Here is a 24805-nt window from a genome sequence, read left to right as displayed (position 1 = left end):
CTATTTCTGGGTTAGTGGAGTCTGCAACCTGAAGCGTATGTAACCTGAAGTGTATGTAACCCGAGGTACCACTGTATTCATTTTGGTGCTATGTCAAAATTTACTTATTCGCCCAGGCATTTTAACATTTGAGTTTTTGTTATTTGTTCTGCTTTGTTTATCTAGGTTATTATTATTATTATTATTATTTTATAATGATGGTATTTTTAGCTTTAATTGCATTATATTTTTAAAATTTATTTTAGTATATGCACACTGCTCTGGAATCTTTGTAGGTGAAGGCTGGGCTAGATGCATTTCAAATCAATAAATCTATGCAATCCTGGTCCATGATGCATAGCTCAATATAGAGGCCCTGTGGTGTGGGGAAGTTCTTTATGCAGATTTATAGAAGCATAGGACCTAGATATTGTGATATGCATTAGACTGTCTAAAAAGCCTTCATGATTTGGCCTTTTCACCCCATGTCTTTAGGCGCCAGGCAAAAACATTTGTCCATAACCAGGCCTTTGGCTGATTAAACCGTCTATGACCTTTTAAATCTGTTTTTAGGGGTGTCAGGGAACTGCCATCGGAGCCAGAGGAGGAGGGAGGGCTCCAGAGGCATGCCAGAGAGCGTCCCAGGAGGGAGAGAGGCAGCCCATCTGCGGGGGAAGGAAATCAGGGAGAGTAGGTGGAGACTTGGCGTCAAAGAACTTCTTTGCTGGAAGAAGTTCAAGAAACACCCATTGACGGATTCTGCCAGCGATTGAGACAGCCACGGATGAGTGGCTGTCCGGACAGAAAGGTGACTCAGCCAGGTGTGGCGACGACTTACGCACGAGCAACCCCTAGAACCATTACAAGGGGCATAAGGGTTATTGGTTTTTTATTGTATTGTAGTTTTCATTTTGTATTTTTGTGTTGTGAACCACTCTGTCATGTTCAGATGAAGGGTGGTATACAAATTTAATAAATAACAGAAACAAACAACAATTCCCCAATAACATAACACATTAACAAAATGCTTTTCAACAGGATGAAGATATTCAGATGATGGGTATATTCACTGGACCAAACCCCACTACATTAAGGTATACATTCAGGTATGTCAAGCATTCAGCTAATATGCTGAATGTCTGGCTAGAACTTTTTCGACCAATACACACAGAGACAGCTGAGGTATTCAGTTTTTGGAACTTTCCAAATACAGTACTCAATTTATTGAGTTTAACACTTCACTGGCCTACTGCAGGAGTTCTTTACTTCCAATATAAATCAAAATAATGTTCTGTTTTTATTGGTGTGGAACAAGAAATGATCGGCTACAAATAACAAAATAAACTACCCCACTAGTTTTGGAAGCTATTCAGTCTGAATTCTTCATAATGCCACAGTATTAGGTTTGTTGCAGCCAGCTTGAATGCTTCAGTTTAATAGGAACACTGGGTAAATTACCTAAAGCATAAATGCTCTCCAGGAGATTTAGATATACATTTTTAATTCCAGCTGGTGGGGACCATTACAATTTGGATTTTTACATCCCAGAGGAAATTGACTTGTGGCATAAAATGTTTGTGAACAGAATGGCAATGAGTAGAAGTAATTAAAAATGGCTGCTTCAAGAGCTCTGCTTCAGTGAACTGCTCCAAATAAACTGCACTTCTAGAGATGTACTTCTCCAGTATTCACTGGCTGGAACTGGCTGGCTGTTTACTGTACTCTTCCTCTTTTAAAGCAAGCATAATAATAATAATAATAATAATAATAATAATAATACCTATAAGCTTTCATACAAGACTTTATATTTCAATCTGTGACCAGCACACTTGGCTTAAGAGACAACCCTTTTCTGATATTAGCTAAGAACATTTATTGTGTCTTTGTGTAAATGAGCATATAGGCCATTACATTTCATTTCAATCCAACCATCGATGAAACATGGAGAAGTTTCAGAGATGGAAGGCTTGAAAGCTGGCTCCAAAACCAATCTAACTACTCCTTTACAAATCTGGGGTTTCTGGGAGACTTGAGATCAGGGAAAGGATAGCGTGCTCTGAGGACAAAGTGACATTAAATCACAAGATACAGAAAAGGGAAGTGAAACGGCTACATTGGGCTTGATGGAATCCAATAAAGCATGACATCGCCGAAGAAAGGTCAAAAGGGGGCTTCTCTGAGGAACGCTCAGAGGTGGAAGATAATAGTGGGGCAGGGGGGGGCACATAATAAACTACTTCACTAAGACCTAAACTGCCTAGGGTTTTTCCAGACCTCACTATTTTTGAGTGAGCGGTCCTTTGTTGATGCATGCAACAGACCATAGACAGCTGTAAAGGGGAATTAGAGACATTTTGTGGAAGGTGGCCATTAGCCAAAAGGACTAAAAATTGAACATCCACATACAGAACAACACTGGATATTAGTTTCAAGGAAAGGGTAACTGGGTGATAAGAAGAGATATCGTCATGCTCAAACCTGGCTGTAACAGGGTGTTTGGAAGCGAGCCTACTATTTATCAGCCCCAGAGGTTGCAGCACAGGTAGCATTCAGGCTTTAAGCAAAAGTCTAGCCTTCAGTCAAAAGTTTGCTATGTTCGGACTCTTCCACTCCTAGTATGTGTATATGCAACGTAAGCACTGATGAACAAGAACAGTCCCTGGCCACCTGCTTTGAATCTGTTTGTATGCCTGATGCATACAGCAGCAAATAGCTATGGTCACTATCTTCAAGAGTTAAAGTACAATAACTTTCAGGAGCTGAAGTTCATATACAGCTGCTGAAATATTATTAATTTATATAAGACTCATATACGATTCACATTTATAAAATATGAAGCAACTCAGGAAAAGCAATAGTCCACAAAAATTTGCTTGGCTTAGTACCCAGGATTTGCTGCACATCCCTTTCCCTCTGGCACATGTAAAAGGCGAAATAGGATCTCTTGCTTCTGCTGAGGTTCAAAGAAGGCAAAATGCCTGCTGTTTCTTGACTCCTCCATACCACAGCAGAGTGGAAGCCAGGGGAAGGGGATGTAAGCTGTGAAGTGTCCTAGCAAGAAGAGTCTCAGAGGACCTGGCATTTGTAAGCAGATGCCTGGACACCTGCTTAGTTGCCAAATTCAAGATTTGAGATATGCACCGGGGGGGGGGGGGCAGTGCATCAGAAACCGAGCAAAGGTATAACCAAAGCTCTTATGACTATATCCAGGCTTCCTCAAAAGCGGCCCTCCAGATGCTTTGAGACTACAATTCCCATCATCCCTGGCCACTGGTCCTGCTAGCTAGGGATCATGGGAGTTGTAGGCCAAAAACATCTGGAGGGCCGAGTTTGAGGAAGCCTGACTATATCTATTTTAGAAATGCATTACAAATAAAAACATGTTTAGTGACTGAAAGAGGGCTACAATAGGAGTTAAAAAACTAGTGCTGCAATCTCACACACCCTAATTATTTATACCTGTGGCTGATGAGGTGCAAAGGGTGCCTTTGGACACTGCTATTGCTTCCTTGCCAGCACTTGCTTAATTCACTGGGGGAGAATTAGAGGCTCGAGTGACTGTAATGGAAGAGTGAGTCAAATGTCTGAGCCATAAGTTGAGACATTTCAGAAGCGATGTTTAATGCTAGTTGGCAAAGAAGAATACGGATTCCCTGGTTCTTCACTGCAACCTGTTGTGTTACCTATTACCTTTATACACAGCGGATCTCAAATGTTGTTTCTACCACTGTATGATACTATTTAGAGCAGCCTTCCTCAATCAGTGGTTCTTCAGATGTTGCTACAACCTCCATCAGCTGCACCCATCTTGGTCAGGGATGATGGGAGTTGCCGGTCAAACCATCTGGAGGTCACCAGGTTGGGGAAGGCTGCTGTAGCATCTACTCACACCCAGAAAACTAACTGTCATTTGAACATATTTAAAAGGCAATGTAGCAAAGAATGAGTTCCCTGATAGTTGTGCATCAAATCTGCTTTTGATTTCAAGCATACCACTGAAACACAGGTTCCATGGGAGTAATTAAAATGTTTCTGTGTTTTGGATGAAGGATGGTACACAATTTTAATTTTTTAAAAAATTATATACATCATTGAGAGCAAGGCCTACCAAACAGAATAGGTGTTGTGAATATCCAATCAGTTAAGCAGTTTGCCAAGAGCGTGTAGCACAATTTGTAGGAAATAAGTGCAACAGAACGCTCCCGCACTTGTGATTTCCAGCATACTACCTCGGACACTGGAGGAATAACATAGCCTTATCCTCCATCTGTCCAATCCTCTTTTAAAGTTATACATCTTGGTCACCATTCACTACATCAGTGTGATGTAGTACCTCCTACAGGCTAGTTTATGAGACGTACCGTTTGATTGCATTGTGATGCTGTGTTTAGCTTCAAATTGTAACTAAGGAGGCATTTGCTCCAGCAGATTCCAGCTTCCAGAGACATCTGCCCCTGAAAGCCCCCGGATACGCTTCTAACCAAGACAGGCTGTTTCTCTTTGTAGGTAACAGTTCTAAACGTTTAGGGCTGATCTGGTGGGGATGAGAACATTTAATGAACTGTCCAATCCACAGTATGCATTTGAAATCGTAAAAGAACCCTTCATGTTATTTATTCATCTTCCTACAAATATAAATCTCAAACTATGTGGTATCGTCCCCCCCCCATCCAAAAGATGCGCCAGAGCTAGAAAAATATATTAGATGTTGTCAGAGCTGCCTCCAGGTCCCAGCTCACAGAGGACCAACGCTAGGCTGTAGTTATGTACAAAAGTCTTTATTGAGATTCAGTCTCCATTTCAAAGCCGCAGCGTGCAGCTCTACGTCCCGAGCTTAGACCGGCGAAGTCCTGTCTGAGTCTCCTCCCCCTCCACACCAGTTTAAGACTCTCGCTTTGCTCCACCTCTTCCTAAATTCCTTTCTCCTCTGGGCCCTCCTGCCCGCTAGGGTCTCATCCTTCCTCGACTCCTCTGACGCTGACCCTGACGATTCTTGCCCCTCCTTCCGGCGGGCTTTAGGACCTGGTTCCCTATCCGGGCTACCTTCTGTGCCGCTCGCCTGTACCTTTGAACTTGGCGCGCGCGCCCAGCCTGCAACTTTCCTCTTAACCGTTAACTCGCTCTCCGATGGAGGCGTGGTCCACCCTGACTCATCTTCTCTCGCTGGTGGTGCATATGTGGGCTCTGACACCTGGGACTCCTCCCCCCCACTACGCTCTGGTGGGGAAGCTGGTCCTGATTTGCAACTGGTGCTCTGGGAGTCCCCGCTGGCCCCTTGCTTCTGGGGTGTCCCCCTTGGGTCGCCCCTTGCCCTGCCCATCGGCGCCCCCTTCTGTGAATCTTCCGATTCGCTGGAGAGGCTCATGGAATCTATCGGGCTGCTGTCATATTCTCCTACGCTGCCCTCGGATTGCTCCCCCTCGCTTTCCATCTCCTCTCCTCCCTGCGCTCCCGCTGAGTCCCTGACATCCATCCCCCCCTCGAAGCCCCCCCTTCCCCCCTCCCCCTCTTCTGGCGTGGGTTCCGGGTGCTCCAATGCTGTGGGGGTGCATGCCGGATACCGGTCTTCCCCCCTGGCATGCTGCCAGTCCGTGACGGGTACATCGACGTCGCTCTCCTCCGCTTCCATCTCGTTGCCGGCGTGCTCGAAACCAGGATCCTCCCCCAACCCGTCCATGCCCCCTTGTTCCCCCATTTCCTCTGGGTAGTCTGCGTGCCAGGGCCCTCTGAGCAGTCTCCTGCGCCACTCCTCCTCGGGTTGAGTGTCCCACCAATAAGAGCGCTCCGCACCCAAGTCTGAGACCGACCCCTCCGGCGAGGTAGTCTCTGGAACCGTCTCCTCAACCGAGGAGAACCCCTGAAACGTACTGGCTGAGAGTGTGGGGGTGAAAAGATATTCGTCAAAATAATCCTCCGGCATGGGCCTGTGTGGGAAGAGTGCGTGGAACTCGTCTTTGAGGTAGTGCTCCTCCACCGCATAGTACGGCACCCAGCTGTTGGCGCTGGCCGGGGCACCTTCCCTTGCGATGAGATATTCGACTCCCTCTTCCCCCCATCTCGAGTCCAAAATCTCCGTCACCTCGTTGAGTGGCCCCGCCCTCGGCGACCCCCCTGTCATGGGTGCATCTCTAAGCGGACTGGGAGCTGTTCCTGGCTCCTGAAACCTGTGAGGTGCCTTGTAGGGCGTTAGCACCGATCTATGAAAGACCGGGTGCATTCTGGAACCCTCCGGTAGTGTCAAACGGAAAGCCACTGGGTTGATCTGTGCCTCGACTAGGTAAGGGCCCAACTGCTTGTGTCCTAGCTTCTTCTTAGCTAAGGACCTGGCCGGCACTGCCTGGGCCGCTAACCAGACCCAGTCCCCTACCCGTATGTCCTCCCCCACTCTTCTGTGTTTGTCTGCTTGCATCTTGTATACGTGTTTTGCTAGGTCTAACTGTCTACGGAGCTGTTCATGGACCTCCTGTAACTCCTCTGCCAATGCCTCTGCTCCCTGTGGCTCCCCCTCCCCCTCTTTCTCTAAGCCCGGGAAGGTCCTGGGATGTCGCCCGTGGTTGGCAAAAAACGGTGTCACCCCCGTGGACACGTGTTGTGTGTTGTTGTATGCAAACTCGGCCAGGGGCAGATAGTCCACCCAGGTCGAGGGCTGCTGGTTGGCGTAACATCTCAGGTACTGCTGCATGACGGCGTTGACCCTCTCCGCTTGTCCGTTGGTCTGCGGGTGTCTTGCCGACGCTAGGTTGACCTTGACGTTCAGGATCCCCATCAGCTTCCGCCAGAAACTCGAGATGAACTGGCGCCCCCTGTCAGACAGGATAGACCGTGGCAGGCCGTGTACCTTGAACACGTGGTCTATGAACAGCTTGGCTGTCTGTTCCGCTGTGGCCACCTTCGCGCAAGGAATGAAGTGCGCCATCTTGGTGAACATGTCGACTACCACAAGTACTGCTGTTTTGCCCCTCGAGCTGGGCAGGTCAGTGACAAAGTCCAAGGCTACCCTCTCCCACGGTTCGGACGGGGTCTGTAGCGGTTCTAACAGTCCCGCCGGCGGTCTGTGTACTGGCTTGGCCCTTTGGCAGGTGTCGCACCTCGTGACGTATTCCGCGACTTCTCCCCGCATCTTGGGCCACCAAAAGTCTCTGGCTACTAATTCCACCGTCTTTTCCCTGCCGAAATGTCCGGCGCTGGGTGCGTCGTGTAGCTGTTGCAGTACTGTCGCGCGGAGTTCATCTCCCGGTACGTAGATGGCCCCCTTGCGGAGGAGCAGTCCGTCGCGTATCTGGAACTCGTCGTCCTTTGCCGTGCCGCTGCGCACCTCCTCCATCTTGGAGCGCGCGAAGGAATCTGTTCGCAGCTCGCGCCGTATCGCTTCCAGGTCTATTGTGGCAGAAGCGCATGCCCACGCCTTGGGTGCGAAAATGTGTTTGGCCACTACCGGTGCTGCTTCCTCCAGATACTGCGGCTTCCTGGATAGCGCATCAGCCATGACGTTGTTGTCTCCGGGGATATATTCTATCCTGAAGTCGAAATCCGCAAAGAACTCCGCCCAGCGGATGTGTCTCTGGTTCAGGAACCGCGCCGTGCGCCAGTACTCCAGGTTCTTATGGTCCGTGCGAACTTGCACCGTGTGTTTGGCTCCGATGAGGAAGTGCCGCCACGCCTTGAATGCTGCATGAATGGCCAGCAACTCTCTGTCCCAGATGGTGTAGTTCTGCTCCGACTTGCTGAGCTTCCTGGAGTAGAAAGCACACGGCCTCCAATCCCCTTGCGGGTCTCGCTGCAACAGGACTGCCCCCACGGCTCTGTCGGAGGCATCCGTCTCCACCCTCATGGGCTTGCTGGGGTTCACATGCAGCAGTTGTTCCTCGGAAGCGAAAAGACGCTTGAGTTTCTGAAAGGACTGCTCCGCCTGGTCCGTCCAGATGAACTTCTTCTTCTTGGAGCTGAGGGTGTCCGTGATGGCCGCCGTCTGCATAGCGAAACCCTTGATGAACTTGCGATAAAAGTTAGCAAAGCCGACAAACCTCTGGACCTCCTTCCGATTGCGCGGGCTCTTCCAGTCCAGTACTGATCGTACCTTGGCGCTGTCCATGGCGATTCCCTTGTCGGACAGCTTGTAGCCCAGGAAATCCACCTCCGTCATGTCGAACTGGCATTTCTCCAGTTTGGCGTAAAGCCTGTGCTCCCGTAGTCTTTGCAGGACTTCCTTGACATCTCTCTCGTGAGCCTCCTGCGATTCCGAGAAGATCAGAATGTCGTCCAGGAAGCAGACGCACTTCTTGTATAGGAGCCCCGCTAACACGTGATGCATGAAGGCTTGGAAGCAGTGGGAGCCATTTTGTAAACCGAAAGGCATAACCCTATACTCATAGGTGCCCAAGGGCGTGAACATGGCCGTCTTCCACTCGTCGCCCTCCCGCATGCGTATAAGATTGTACGCCCCTCGTAGATCCAGCTTGGTGAAGATGCGTCCCTTTCTCACCGTCGCGAGCAAGTCGTCGATCTTGGGCATCGGGAAAGCCGTGGGCTTGGTTTTCGAATTTAAAATTCTGAAATCAACTACAAGCCTCTTCTGGGGCGTGTCTTTTTTCTTCACAAAGAAAACAGGACTGCCCCCCACTGCTTTGGATTCTCGGATGAATCCCCGCTTCAAATTGTGATCTATGAACTCCCTGAGCTCTTGCAGTTCGTCTTCAGACATGGAGTACAGTTTTCCGGTCGGCAGCGTTGCCCCCGGCAGGAGGTCAATCTTGCAGTCGTAGGGTCTGTGGGGAGGCAGCTTGTCCGCTTCCTTCTCGCAGAAGACCTCCAAAAACGCCTTGTACTTGTCGGGTACAGCTTGCAGCATGCCCAGTTGTAGCTGTGGGTCATCCTCTTGCCCCTCGTCCTCCTGGTTAGTCATGATGCAATGTTCTGCGCAGTAGGAGGAGCAGAAGGTCAATTTACGCTGGTACCATGCCAATGCCGGGCTGTGCCTGTCCAACCAGCTCATGCCCAACACTATGGGCGTGTCTGACAGTTGGGTGACGTTGAAGCTGATGACTTCGCGGTGATTTCCAATGCGCATCACCATTGGCGGCGTTTGCTGTACCACCTGTCCCCCCAGCAATTCTCTTCCATCGACTGTCACTACTTTCAGGGGCATCGTGGCAGGCAGGAGCGCTATGCTATGTTGCTTGATGAAATCCACCCCCATAAAGTCTGCATTGCTACCAGAGTCAATGGTAATAGGCACTTCCATGGTGAGCCCATTGGGAAGCTGGAGTGTTGCGGTGAGCTGCACCACTGGTTTGGGCGGGAGGGGGTCTGTGGGCTGTAAGATTCCTGGGGACTGCTTCACTGATTCGTCTGGCTGGGCCCCAGCGGCTCTGCTTCCAGCCAGACTTCGTCGTTTCCCTGCTGCGGTTCCCTCTGCTGAGCTGCTTCTGTTACTTTTGCTGAGGCTGCATTGTGCTTGTGGAGCCTCTGGGGGCACTCTTTTGCCATATGCTGAGCACTTTCGCAGATGTAACACTTCCTGTTCCCTCTAGGAGGCTTCACCTTGGCTGCTCCTGGTGTGAGGGCTCTGGTCGCTGACTGAGCCTTGGCACCACCTATCTCCATCGGCTCCTCTCCCCCTCCCAGTGGAGGCGTGGATTGAGCGCGCGCTGAGTCTCTGGGGAAGAAAGGAGGTGCCCTTGCTGGCGTGCGTCCCCAACGCCCTTCATCTTTGCTCCAGGGACGTTCTTCCAGCCGCACACCAATCGTCAACGCCTTCTGCACCACTTCTTGAGTGCTCCGTGGCCTCTCCCCCCTTGCGATTTCGTCTTTCACAGCCCCGTTCAGCCCCTCCCAGAACAGGTCCCTGACGGCCGCTGAATCTTTTTCCCATCCCAGCGCGTTGACCAATGCAAAAAAGCGGGAATGATATTGCCTTACAGTGGCTCTGCCTTGTTTCAGACCGTGAATCTCTTTTCTAGCGACATCGACATCTATCTCCGATAAAAAACAATCGTCCATCGCCTTAATGAAGGCTTTTGCGTTTTGGAGGGCTGGATCATTATCTCTCCACAGATTGCGCAACCACGCTTTAGCTTCTCCATGGAGATGCGTTAGTATAAAGCCTACTTTCTCCTGCTCATCTCTAAAGTCCTTCTCCAGCAACTTTAGCGCAAAAACTACGTCTGCTCTGAAGTTAGGATATTGCTGCAGACTCCCATCGAAATGCGACACCAGGCTCCCCCCTCTCTTCCCGAGCCCGATCCCTTCTGATTTGGCTGCCGGTGGCCCCTGTTTAGTCAACATTTCCAACCTGTTTTGCAGATCCTTGCAGACAGCATCTGATTCCTCTTCTCTCCTCCTTGCCGCTCGTATTTCTGCGTTAAGTTGTACCACGGCTTCTTGCAAAGCTGCCAGTCGTTCTTCTGTAGTCATCTTGTGCTGCTTTTGTGAGCTCGCGAAGCACCAATCTTCGCCCCTCGCTGCGTCCTCTCACGTTGCGAGGTTCTTTGAAATCTGAGACAGGACTTACTGTCAGAGCTGCCTCCAGGTCCCAGCTCACAGAGGACCAACGCTAGGCTGTAGTTATGTACAAAAGTCTTTATTGAGATTCAGTCTCCATTTCAAAGCCGCAGCGTGCAGCTCTACGTCCCGAGCTTAGACCGGCGAAGTCCTGTCTGAGTCTCCTCCCCCTCCACACCAGTTTAAGACTCTCGCTTTGCTCCACCTCTTCCTAAATTCCTTTCTCCTCTGGGCCCTCCTGCCCGCTAGGGTCTCATCCTTCCTCGACTCCTCTGACGCTGACCCTGACGATTCTTGCCCCTCCTTCCGGCGGGCTTTAGGACCTGGTTCCCTATCCGGGCTACCTTCTGTGCCGCTCGCCTGTACCTTTGAACTTGGCGCGCGCGCCCAGCCTGCAACTTTCCTCTTAACCGTTAACTCGCTCTCCGATGGAGGCGTGGTCCACCCTGACTCATCTTCTCTCGCTGGTGGTGCATATGTGGGCTCTGACACCTGGGACTCCTCCCCCCCACTACGCTCTGGTGGGGAAGCTGGTCCTGATTTGCAACTGGTGCTCTGGGAGTCCCCGCTGGCCCCTTGCTTCTGGGGTGTCCCCCTTGGGTCGCCCCTTGCCCTGCCCATCGGCGCCCCCTTCTGTGAATCTTCCGATTCGCTGGAGAGGCTCATGGAATCTATCGGGCTGCTGTCATATTCTCCTACGCTGCCCTCGGATTGCTCCCCCTCGCTTTCCATCTCCTCTCCTCCCTGCGCTCCCGCTGAGTCCCTGACAGATGTATACAGCCTAGCAAGCACTCATCCTGGAGAAAATGTTGACCAACAAGATTTAGAGCCAAATTGCTGCTGACAAATTTCCAAGATACATCTCACTTAACGGTTTCCCTCCGGCCCGTTCCTTCCATTGCTTACTGTATTATAGGAAAATATTCACAAATAGACATGTGATTTTTCAAACGCTCTTACAGATTAATGCCGTCAAATGGTGAAGAAGACATGAAATATGCTAACAAGGAGACAAAAATTAATGGACAGTGACCCAGTTCAGGTGATTATTTAGGCTTAATAAGTCTAGATATAAACAAGTGTTTTGCCCATTCCAACAGACCATTCATGTAAATTGCAATTAAACCAGGAAGCCTCTAACCATAATTTCTTATTTTGTCTGAACCAGGAAACTATAATTGTCTGCTCTGGAGCAAGCTAGGATATGAAGCCATTAATTGAAGTTGGTTTAATATTAAATCAAATTTAGAACATGATTTGACATCCTGGCTTATTCTGGAGCTGGTAACCATAGTTTCCCAGTTTGTATGAAGCAGGAAACTGCAACCAATTAGAAACATATTGTTATAACTGCAGCTCACAGAAAAGGAGGAATGAAGGGACTGCATGTGTAGGCAAAAGGCTCATTCATTTCTCTGCTTATTAAGCACCAAAGTGATTATCCAAATGTCACCATTATCTCCACTAATTTCACATGCAATACAACTGAACAAAATATGGTGTTGTATATGCATATTTATCATCTGTCCTGTGTGTGTGGACATCATTCTAAGATGCTTTTTCAATCTCTTGCACACTTAGTAACTCCATTGATTGAAAACTCAAAGAGATCACATGCGTAATGAAAGGAATACATAGTGGGCAGGGACTTGTGCACATTGTGCTATTTTCGTTTTATGCCAGCCACTCAGTTATCAAACCTAAACATGAACATTTCAGCCTTTCATTTCTTCTTTAAACTCCTCTACATTGTGCCACTCTTTCCAGTGATTATGGAAATCTTGCCACTAGGTGAGCAGCTAGGTGCTTGGCTAGAAAAATAGCTACTTCTGAATTTTTGACAGGTTACATAAAATACATGCATGAAAAATTGATTTAATTTTCCTGCTAATGATTTTTCCTAAGCCTCTATTACCTTAATTATCTGGACAGCCACCTATTAAACAAGAATGATCAGTATCACTTGTTTGTTGCAGATGTTGATAGGTATAAAGTGTAATATTGCATTATAGGAAAAGGAATACATGGAAAGCACCAAGAAAGCAATAAGTACATTCTAACTCATGAGAACCCAAGTTGCTTTTGTTTGTTCCATCTATTTTAGCTTCAGTGTAGTGTTGTGTTCTGACTATTTGAGGTCCTATTTTGCTGTGCCTCCCCTGCCCCTCCCTCCAGTTTATACAGGACAACCTCCACAAAACTTTGTCGTGGACTTGTCTTTCTGACTTGATTACAACAGTAATCTTGTGATGGTGTGAAGCTAGTATGAACTAGTGTAAACTCCACACTTTGATTGTGAAGCATGTTTTGGCTGACTGAAGGCAGAGGTGCATGTGGATAGCTTGGTTGGTGCTGATAAAGCCAAGGTTGCAGGTTCGATCCTGGTATGGGACAGCTACATATTCATGCATTGCAAGCAGGGTGGACTAGATGATCCTCAGAGTTCCTTCCAACTCTATGATTCTATGACCTCCAGGCAGAAATTACCACCCAGCACTTCCGGGTATGGTTCTATAATTGATTTTTTTATTTTTATTTTTACCTACATATTTCTATCTGGTCTTCTCAAATAAGTTGCTCAAGGTGGCTCACATTAAAAAACAAAAAGCCAACACACCAGTTTTAAGGATCTTAACACAACAGAATAAAGCAAGTAGCGAAGGGAAAATTTGACACCTGAAAGATAACACCAATGCCAGCAGGACCTCTCTGAAGCAGAAGCAGCTATACCAAAGAAGGCACACTAGCACATCCACTAAAAAAGCCTTCTCTTTGTCTCTAAGCTACCCAATATTGACCTTCCATGCATTGGAATTTATTATTTCCAAGGATGAAAAGGAACCTGCACATCTTCAAAATACTGTATCATCCATTCATTAAGCAATCCAGAACTGCTTTTGAGAACTAGCTCTATTTTTTCACACATTTGCCACACATTTTATAATAATAATAATAATAATAATAATAATAATAATAATAATAATAATAATAATATTTGTACCCCACCGATCTGGCTGTGTTTCCCAAACCACTCTTATTTTTTTTGCTTTTTGCTTATTGTTTAAATTGTGGATATAACAGAACAGAACACTTTAAGGCATTGCCCCTTCTCCACGTACGTGGAGGCATCTGTACAGCTTCTGTTCTCCAGGAGAATAACAACTGACACATTTTAATTCCAGGCCCAAACCAAACTTGAACTGCCTTCTGGATGAATAAAAGAGGTTGATCCAGTCCAATATTATGATTTCAAATTTTGTCAGCCAGATGATCCCTAAGTTCACAAGATCGCTTGCAAAGGCAAAATCATGCAAAATCAGAACAACTTCTGGAACTGGAACTGCCCCTGCCATCCTAGATCTTGCAAAAACTCATGTGACATCACAGAGCCCAGCAAACAAGATGGAGGGCCTAAAAGCTATTTTTGTGCTGGGAAATCTCTATGTGGAAAGATCTTTTAAGCCCTTGGCCTTCTTACCAGGTTCTGGGAGGTTCCTGTGAGATCTCCGATGGTCCTGCGAGATTTCACGAGAACCTCCAGAGCCTATCAAGCAAGGCTCTCCAGCCTCTTTCTTCCTTTTTGTTTATTTTTCAGCAGCCCACATAAAGCTATAATCACATAAATGAAATCCACGTAAGTGACAGCTCCAGTGTATCTGAGGAGGGGCAGGGAGCCATTGAGGCAGGAGTGTTCTACTTCATAAGTCTCTTGCTCATGCTGGGATGCTGCCTGCAGTTTGGGGGTCCTTACTCCAAAGGAGATAGCAGGAGAAAAGCAGAGGAAGACAGTTAGTGGGGCAGGGTGCTTACCAGGAGGGAAAGGGGTGAGATGACAGCAAGGTTGCTGTGGTGTAAACACAGTGCCAGTACCATAGTCCTTTTCACCAAGGGACACCCAGAAAAGTGTCGAAAGGTATTTTACTAATGTATCTGATCCTATAAATCAGAAATCTAGGGAAGGAGAGGAATGGTAAAATTCTCACACGTAAAAGGATTCTGATGTTCAGCTTACTAAACGAGAACCTGCACACAGCGGAAAGTTACTTCTCCATAAATGGTTAACTGCAGCCACCCAAGCATACATTCATTGTTTGTTGGGTTGACCATCTGGAGAATAATCAAGCAACCAAAAATCCTACAGTATAAAATCCAGTGCTTTTTTTCTGGGGGGACAGGACGCATACCCCTAAACATTTTGTGAATCTAAGTTTGGCCTCATTGAGGGGCAGTATTTCAATATGCATAGGAAAATGAGAGTACCCCTAAACATTTTTTAAGAAAAAAAAAAGCACTGATAAAATCCAAGAATCTCAAGTAGCCATTCGCAAAAACAACTGTAACATCAATCAGTGACAAATACAATGCTCACACATTAATGGAGAATCTGAGATTTCACAAAGTGCGATGAAATAAATGTTTGTTACAAGTACATAAATGACAGTTTGGGAATTAAAGACTCCAGGATGTGTACCTTGTGCTTGCAATGCTCGGTGATTCTGCTCCAAGCCTGCATCTTTCTAACTGACTGGCAACAATCTGCCTTTCCACCTCAAGCTCTCTGGTGAGCCTTTGAAACTGGAGCTCCTGTAATTAAAAAGAAAAAGAATTTTAAAATTTATATATATATATATATATATATATATATATATATATGCGCTGTGGGTAGGATAAAAGAAATATATTGGTTCACACATCTCAAAGCAAATAAAGGAATTAATGTGAACCCCTTTTCCTATTAGTATGTCATCTGAAAAATCAGTACACATCCATGAGCAAGGACTTGCTTACCACCCCTTAAAGGCTCCTCAAAAGTTAGCCTGAGGGTGCTTAGTGACCGAAAAATATGGCCTAGTAGGATTAATGTCACTTTAGCATACAGCTGAATGTGCCAAGGTACACATACTAAGTTTTTATGGCTTGAAAGCAGTTTATGATTCACTACCATAATCACTGGAGTGAGGTGTTTTACAAGGGAAGAAATATGGCAGCCTCTGTGCAAAAGGTTCACAGGCCAAGTTGGCAACTAGTTCCTTAAATAAGGGTCATACTTTGAAATGATAAGCAAGGGCTGAATAGCTTTCACTTGTTCACCTCTGTGCAGGCCAAGTCATAGGCTGCTGAATGGTGTCAACGGTAGAGGTTTTGGAAAAAGCATTCTCCTTATACGTACATCAGCTGCTCATTCCTGTTTCCCAAGATGAGAAGACTTCCATCATCCATCCATCTCAGGAATCAGTGTTTGCAAATGCAGTTACCATGTGCCACTCAACTACCTCTCTCTTTCTCTCCGCCCCCCTCTCTTGTGGAGCTCAATAAAGGAATTAGGATGTTTTGGGGTTTTCTTTACCCTAGAAGCTATCAAGAACATACCTCAATGCAACCAAAAATTGTGCGACTATACATTTTTCTCCCATAAAATTACACCACCAGTTCCTGCTGCTACAAATCCATTTCAAGGTAATATTAGAAAAAGACATTGCATTTTTTAAAAAAACAACTCTTCATATAATACTGAACTCCATTCGCAAATGTTTTGTCGCTTTGGGTGTTTGCTCTTTAAATTTTATAGGAGTAGTGTGGAAACAAAGTCCATAAGAAGAAGAAGAGGAAGAAGAGTTTGGATTTGATATCCCGCCTTTCACTCCCCTTCAGAAGTCTCAAAGCGGCTAACATTCTCCTTTCCCTTCCTCCCCCACAACAAACACTCTGTGAGGTGAGTGGTGCTGAGAGACTTCAGAGAAGTGTGACTGGCCCAAGGTCACCCAGCAGCTGCATGTGGAGGAGCGGAGATGCGAACCCGGTTCCCCAGATTACGTGTCTACCGCTCTTAACCACTACACCACACTGGCTCTCAAATAATCAAAAGCAGAAGATTCCCAAAAATTTGCAGGGCAGTTACTTAATTATTAGAGAACTTTCACATGGCCAAGCAGGTTCTGAGTCCATTCTTCTATAGCCCCTGCCCTGCCGCCATGTGTTTTGCTTTGAGTTCCATCAGATGTTCCCCTGGCAAACATGGCTAATGGAACTTCCTTCCCTGGATCACATTCAGTACTGAACCCTTTCTACAAATCACCTTTTAATTACAACTTCGAACAAATTCTGGAGCAGGAGTGCTAACCTGCAGTCATCTAGATAATGTTGGGCTCCAGTTCCCATCAGCCCTAGCCAGCTTGGCCAAAGGTCAGGGATTAAGGAAGTTGTATGTATTCCAGCAACATCTAAGGCCCACAGGTTTCCCAGGCTAGTTGTAGAGGTAGCTCTTCTGTCACACGTGGACTGTAATACTATCCTCAGAAGTGTGGCAGAAGTGCTCACCTAACCTCCCATCCTTTCACTGTTGCTGCTTACCAGGAGGTAGAAGGGGAGGTCATCACAATGTTTTTGCAGTGGTAAGCAGCAGTGACGCAACTGACTGGAGGTCAGGTGAGTGCTGTTGCCCCAGCTTGCCTTCTGCTATCGATTACCATGTATTTTAAAAGCCTATACCTAAGTTTTTTAAACAGAGGTATGTGTCTTGTTTGGCCTGGCCAACTTGGATGCATGTTGCCAACAGTCTATGCCAGCTGAGAATCAACATTTGGAAGCCAAGTCCATCTGGCAATTCAATATCTGTGCCAAGTCAGTATTGGTTAGAATGTCCTTTTATCTGCCTTTTTAGTCCAGTCACGTTTCTGTTCTGATTTCTAGGATAAATCTGCTTATTAGTTCACTTGCTCCTCGGTTGTTTATTAAGCTTAAACCACATCATTTTATTTCAAAAGTTGAGGAGAGGTGTAAGAAGGAGGCTGTAAAAGCGACCTAAGTTTAGAAAAGTCAATATGACAGTCAATTTTACTCTTCACAGCTGGTTAATTCCCAACAGCATTCACAGACCTGGGCAACCTAAAGGTGTGGTGATTATTATAAGAATGAGATCTGTTTGACCTTGTGTTAGAGCAAAGTGTGTTGAACCAAAAGAGTTCGTGCACCTACATATGTTATTTGCTTGACACAAACAGAACAGCTAATTATTCTTTGATCCAATGGTAAAATACTCCCCACCCCCTTTTCTTCCACAAGAAATAGGCCCCAAGGCTAGAAAAATTCAAGACATCTAATTGCCCAAACACCTAGAATTTTTTTGTTGGCTTCCAGGAATATTTTGGTTTCTAAACATTTCTACCAAGCATCTAAAAGGAGCCCAGATGAAATATCTCCATCTTCTATCTTTTTAGAAAATTGACAGATTCACATAAGTAAAGTTCAGTGTTATTAACATATGACAGTAAAGTTATCTGGCTGCAAACTTCCATCAGAAGGAAAATGAATGTTAATAGTTCCAATTAATCCTCTAATAAGCTTCGTACACGCACAATAAAATGGTGTTGAGTATATCATTTGTGTTGAAGGGTTTAAATCTTTTTACTGGCATTTATAGACAAGGTCAGACTTCAGAACAAACAAACATCCATTATACATCATGTAACAGCCATCCATAAAATAAATTTAATGGATGTTAGAATGTCAGCCATTAAAATGGTGATTACTTGAAGACTGTGCATAAGCCCCTGGTCTCTAAAATACAGTAGCCATGTATTCAAGTTGTTGAGCTCTTTTTGGCCAAACTTGCTGAGAGTTTTATTTTGCGAAATCACAAGAAGTTTTAGAGCTCCCTCCCCCCAAAATCACCACTTCTGATATGGGTTGCCATATGTCCAGATTTTTCCAGACATTGAAGAATGGGCAAGTTTCATTGATTTAAAGAACTATTGTAAACAAACGCATTAGCAGGATTAATATAAAACCAAGCAGTTAAAAGGTGATTTGTGGGGGGGGGGGTGAGTAGATAGAATTATAATAATAAAAAGATGTCAAGGGGGGCGGTGCAGTTTAATTAAACGGTTTCTCTATGTAACCAGAGAAGGAGTAGAGGGAAGTCGAAATGAAGGATACACATATAAAGGAAGATTAAAGGTAAAGATAAAGATTATTATTGTTAAATTTAAAACTGAAAAAAATAATAAAAAATACATACTTAAGGGGTATCTGAAAACTTTCTCGCATCTACATTTAAAATGTAGGAAGCCAATGTTTCGTTTCCCCTATATATTGCTTAGCTTGGTCTTTCAGGAGCTGTGAATTCGAAACAAGATTCCTAAATCTACAGCACACTTAATTTACCTTTACTTACAGAACTAATATTTGCACCAGCTGGAAGGACAGCAGTGCTTATCACTTCATGAAGCCTGAAAGCCAGTATTTGTTTCAGTGTTCATGGCAATGCTTTCCTCACTGCTGTACCACTGGTATTCTAATGTGTCTATGGCACACTATACACCAGATAGGCATGCACAAGCTCACATCTATCACTATGGCAGAAAATTTGATTATAAGAATGTGCACAACACGGAGAGAACAGATTGGCCTCTATTAGCCTGTGCAAATCAAAAGTGATTCTATCAGCTTCTGCCACAATTCCTCATCCTTAAAAAAAGTTGTCACTGGGTTGCATATAAGTAATCAGTAGCAGTTGCAGTACTAGTAAAACGTTTTTAAAACTCTGCAAAGAGATGCTACTTGAATTCAAGATCTCTGTTCAAAAATGTGGCTCGTCTACTAAGGAAAGTTGCATATTAATGGAGGAGAAAGTGATCAAAGCAACTTACCTATAAGACAACAGGATAAGAACATAACTCAAATCTCATGAATTTGAAAGCAGCAGTAAAGACATCCCACACTAAAACATCCCTAACTAATCAGAACCCTAGGAATAATTAGGATAACAAGCAAATTAGAGTTTATTTGGATTTTTAAAGCCTTTTCACTAATGTACACTTACAATAATTATACTCAGACAAATGTTGCTTGCTACAGTATGTTGGCATAAATATTTACAGGTCAAGCTCATATCATTCAAGAGTGTGATGCACCTCTTTCTGCAAGTAACCAGTATAGCTGTTGTTCAGATGATCTCAAGTTTATTAAGTCTGGATATACATGAGACATTTGACCACACAACCCCCCCACAACCCCCCTTCGTGTGTTGGTGCACACTGCTCAAAATACCATGTCTCACTTCTCCCACGTCACACAGGATGCTATTGCATGCAAACCTGGGCTCATGGTTTGTTTTTCTCCATACAAGCCACAAGCAGAAACCAAAAAACAAGTCATAAACCCAGGTTTGTACATAATGACAAACCAGAATCTCCCTAGTCTGGTTCCTCCCCGATGCAGCAGGAACAGGGAAGGAGTGAAGTGCAAACTTTTGAGAAGTGCGCACCAGCATGCTGCTCATTCACACTAAATCACAGGTTGTTTTAAGTATGGTTTAATATGCCAGGTTAAATGGACCATGATTTATAAAGTCATCTCTTAAACCCATCACCTTGCACAGACTATATCCATGCGGTATAGCTTTCCTCAATATAAAGGTAAAAGGTAAAGGACCCCTGGACGGTTAGGTCCAGTAGAATTTGACTATGGGGTGGGGCACTCATCTTGCTTTTCAAGATGAGGGAGCCAGAGTTTGTCCAGACAGTTTTCTGGGTCATGTGGCCAGCATGACTAAACTGCTACCGGAGCAGCAGGACACTGTGACAGAAGCCAGAGTGCACGGAAACGCCATTTACCTTCCCACTGCAGCAGTACCTGTTTATCGACTGGCATTCGCGTGCTTTCGAACTGCTAGGTTGGCAGGAGCAGGGACACAGCAATGGGAGCTCACCTGTTGCTGCTCCTTGTGCATCCTAGTGAAAGATAATGGGCACCATCTCGGTCGGGGGGGGGAGCGGGTGTCTCTCAGCACCCACAAAATTTCCACTGTGGGTGCCCAGCCAGGTGACCCAATGTGTCACATGTGTGACATCACATGGTACAACATAAGAACGAGCTCCACAGGACACATCCACGACCACAGCGGGCTCCAATAGAGGCCCTGCGTCAGAAGCCCCGGCCCAGTCTCTGTGGCAGTGTCAGACAGCAGGTAGAGGCAAAGCAGTGGGTGGCAGCAGGCAAGTAGCGCACGCATGATGTCATCTCACATTGCGCACACATGATGGCGCGAGTGATGTCAATCTGAAGCCCAAGTCCGCACCTCTGTGAAAGATGATCACTAGATACTTGACCCTTAAATTTTTTACCTCAGAAACAACGCTGAACAAAACAAGAATGTAGTCGACTCTGCTCCCATTGTTGGAGAAATATACAGTCATACCTCGGGTTGAATACGCTTCGAGTTGAGCGTGTTCGTTTTGCGCTCCGCAGCAACCCGGAAGTAACAGAGCGTGTTACTTCTGGGTTTCGCCGCTTGCGCAGACTCTCAAAATGACATCACGCGCATGCGCAGAAGCGGCAAAAAGCAACGCGCACGTGTGCAGACATGCCTTCATTAGTTACGTTTGCTTCTAGATGAGAACGGGGCTCCGTTCATATCTAGAGGTACCACTGTACAAAATTGGCTTCTTAAAAAATCCATCTAAGTGATGTAACAGATGCCTATAGGTTTCTATTCGCACCTGTGTCTCCATCCAGGCAAATAAGATCCAGGCAAATATCATCATGGTCCAAAGGCACATTCTACTCATGAAAAGTACTCAAGGAGGGCACAGAGCAGGATCAGCAAGAGTTGTGTCCTGTAGAGAGTCACAAGGGCCAGACACAGTGGACTGGAGGGTCACATTCAGACCCCAGGGTTGTGGTTCCCCACTCTTGTTATATGTAATGAAATGCAGAATTCACCAGTTATTTATTCACAAATCTACCCTAAGAAATTTACACCATTTGTACTAAAAGGCTTGTGGTTACTCATTCATTCATTCATTCATTCATTCATTCATTCATTATCCCTACACATTAAAATCCCCAAACAAAAAAATATCTGGTCTTTGTATGCTTTCTCAATATACAATTTGTTGTTGTTGTTTAGTCGTTTAGTCGTGTCCACTGCAGATGGTGACAGCAGCCACGAAATTAAAAGACGCCTGCTTCTTGGGAGAAGGGCAATGACAGGCCTAGACAATATACAATAGTACTTGCTTAAAACCCTCTTAACTTGGTGGTTTATTGATTTAAGGGAAATCAATAAATTCCTGAAGTATTTTTCCCTAACCGTTTACTTATGCCCATTATTTGTTAATTTTAAAGTATTTTGTCTACAGTATATCTGAATATCTGCAGAAATGAGAACAGCCTCTCCCACAACTACACTAAAAGCTGAGAGAGACAGTATCCTAAAACCTCACAGATGGGCAGTATAAATATTTATAAGCCAAGTTTCTGGTAAGCAAAATAAGTCAAATGGTTTCACATAGGAAATAAATTCAGGATCGATAGCCTCTTCTTTTTTGCTCATCCTGCTATACTCCAAGAGGAAATAACCAAGTACTCAGATTGATCTAGGAAGCCTGCAATGTCTTAAAAAATACCCTTCCACTGTTCTTCTGACCTGTACAATTACACTTATAATCTGATCTTTGTTACAATTTTGAAGGGGGCTAATCTAATTCATATTATTCCAAATATCAATAGACTGAGTATTCATCTCTCTTACCAACAGAAGGAAACTTCAATAATAGTTCGGAATTATTTCTTTTTAACTGAAACTGACAAAGGGCAGGGGCAACTTTCTGCAGATTCCTCTAAGCAGGTTTGCCAGATCCTTTTATTAACATACCGTATTTTTCCGTGTATAACACGCCCCCCAATGTATAATATGACCCCTATTTTGGGGGACTCAAATTTATGAAAATGGGGGAAGATGACCTCCGTGTATAAGACAACTCCCATTTTTTAAACATTATTTTAGAGTAAAAAAAACCTAGTCTTATACACAGAAAAGTACGGTATTTTCTGAATATTTACTTTCCCAGGGACAGTTATCAGTTTTATTGTGGGGGGGAGGGAACCAAGGGATCTCTAACGAAGTTTATTTGACTGATTCCTTATATAAATTAAAAACAGTTTGAACATCTCCGAGGGCACATTCCATGGGATTAGAACTGGTAGGATTACCAGAGTTTGCCAATTGTTCTTCTGTTCAAATTAACCACTGCTTGTTTTGACACCATAACGAAGACAAACCATGGTTCATTATAACTATTGATTGTTGAAATAGTTTTACAAAACTATGGTGTTCTTTGCACATCACACTAAGCCAAACTTTGGCTTAGTGCTAATATGAAGGCCCTAGGAGATGAGCTTGCAGCCATTTTCCTCCTCCCCAGTCCTTTTTTACTGCCGTGCTGCTATCATAATTAGTCTGGAGACAGCTTGACGATGAAGCCCTGGTTTCAGTGTTAGAAAATCTGATATATAAGCTAGGCACCAAATGGCTCCTTAAACCAAAGTTGCAGTTGCCAAACAGAATGTTTAGTTGCCATTTTGGGGCAAGATGGCCCTGAAGTCCTATTTTTCAAATGATGGACTGACTGAGTTTGATTATCAGTTAAACATCTGGCTAGTTCAGATGACAACCTTGAGCTAGGTTAAGAATGTTGAGAACTTAAAGAAGAAAAGTCACTTTACCCAGGGATAGTTCACATATATATATTGACCTATTCCTACCTCTTTTTCTTAAGGGTGACAGTTCAGGGAATGGAGGTGCCTTATGGAGCTGGTGTTTCGGCAAAGCTGATGGAATGAGCCCTGCTTCTCATCTCTCCTACTGAAACTGTGGAATGGCTACAAGTGCCATTTTGTTCAGAGCTGTTACCTGGATCAACATTTAAATAAGTGAGTGTTTGATATGCTACTTTTCTCCTAGCTGTAGTTGATAATATACAACGCCAATATACACTGTCACAACACTATGAAATTTCTGTCTCGAGGCACCAAAACAAAAAGGATCTCTTGCTTGGGAAACAGCCAATACCAGAGTATTCTATATCAGTGCTCCCTAGTCAAAAGAGTGCATTCAACGGAACTAAGCAAAATAAGCACAGCAAGCAAAGCAACCCGTGACCCAGCTGTTGACACCCACCAAACATGGACCATGTTTACACATTATGGTGGCCATAATGCAAAAGGTTTTTTTTTTTTTTTAATTATTCAAAATTCTATAGAACTTTATATCAAGCACTCCAATCAACATTGAGCTATTTTTCATTAATTACAGCAAGCATAACCAGTAGTAGTAGAGTGTTAATATTAATACAGTGGTACCTCAGGTTAAGTCCTTAATTCGTTCCGGAGGTCCATTCTTAACCTGAAACTGTTCTTAACCTGAAGCACCACTTTAGCTAATGGGGCCTCCTGTTGCTGCCGTGCCGCCGGAGCACAATTTCTGTTCTCATCCTGAAGCAAAGTTCTTAACCTGAAGCACTATTTCTGGGTTAGTGGAGTCTGTAACCTGAAGCGTATGTAACCTGAGGTACCACTGTACACTGATATTGGTGCATGAGGTTAGGTTTGATTTACAATTATTTTTTACGAAGAGGTAGTAGTGTAGGGTACATAATGGGAAATGATAATGGTCTGGTACCATTCTTTTGAGATCACAGCCTGGAACCTTCTGCAGGCTCTCTCCTCCAGTCCTGAGTGCGAATCTGTCCTACAACACCAACCGAAGTATTTAATAAGCAACCAGCCTTTTCCTATCAACAGTAGTCTAGTAAAGATGCATCCAAAGTCATCAGAAAAAAAACCTTGATAGTCATTGTTCATGAAGCTACAGAGCTAGCAACTTACGCACCCCTACCCCCACACAGAGAGAATGAGAATGAATCAGAGGAGGCTGGAATTTTTCTTCAGTGCCAAAAAAAACCTTGAAAAAAGATTTATTGGGGTTTTTTGTTTTTGCATTCAGAATAAGCTGCTATAGTCAGAGCAAAGCTTTTCCTTTATGATAAACAGGAACACAATGCCCCAACAGGCATCGTTCATTTCAGCTTGCCAATTCAACAGCTCATTTGCTGATACCGTAGTATTTACATATGCATAGAAGCAGTCATCCCACAGATCTATAATTTCATTCCCAGCAGCAATTCCTAGCTGTCTATTTCAAAAACAAAATTATAATCCTGAAAGTCATTATTGCAGCTATATCAACTTTCCTGCTCATAAGAGGTGCAGGTTTTTCATACAAAAATATACTAATTTAAATACAAAGCCAAAATAGTTAAACCGCCATCCATGTCCATTAGGAATGAGTAGTGGGCATGGGTGTGTTGTATAAATATTCTTTGCCATTGTCTTCATGCATCTTATAAAGTAAGACAACTGCTTCATGAAAATTCATGCCATAATGACATTCTCAGTCTTCATGATGCCACAGGACTTTTGTTTCTTCTTTCATTGGCTAAACTTGGCTTTTATCCTGGAATTATTTTGTAGTTATCCTGTTGCG

At 44.8% G+C, this 24805-nt stretch overlaps 1 protein-coding gene and 1 long non-coding RNA gene across 4 annotated transcripts in view; one reads left to right on the top strand and one right to left on the bottom strand.

The window, feature by feature from the left end:
* Positions 1 to 24805, bottom strand: part of PKP4 (plakophilin 4) — a 99937-nt gene that overhangs the window by 45242 nt on the left and 29890 nt on the right. For all 3 annotated transcript variants that reach the window (XM_079977134.1, XM_079977132.1, XM_079977133.1), the window contains exon 3: positions 14951 to 15063. In XM_079977134.1, the coding sequence (XP_079833260.1) occupies positions 14951 to 15063 (113 nt within the window). The remainder of the gene's footprint in view (positions 1 to 14950; positions 15064 to 24805) is intronic.
* On the top strand, positions 1785 to 23208 carry LOC307220292. The gene is made up of 5 exons (XR_013840818.1): positions 1785 to 4481; positions 11442 to 11521; positions 15832 to 15936; positions 21621 to 21741; positions 23040 to 23208. It is a non-coding gene; the product is annotated as an uncharacterized lncRNA (long non-coding RNA).

This window comes from Podarcis cretensis (genome assembly GCF_951804945.1).
Source record: "Podarcis cretensis genome assembly, chromosome: 1".
In the NCBI taxonomy this organism is placed as follows: Eukaryota; Metazoa; Chordata; class Lepidosauria; order Squamata; family Lacertidae; genus Podarcis; species Podarcis cretensis.
Note: the sequence above shows the minus strand (reverse complement) of the source record. Positions and strands in the feature narration are given on the sequence as shown.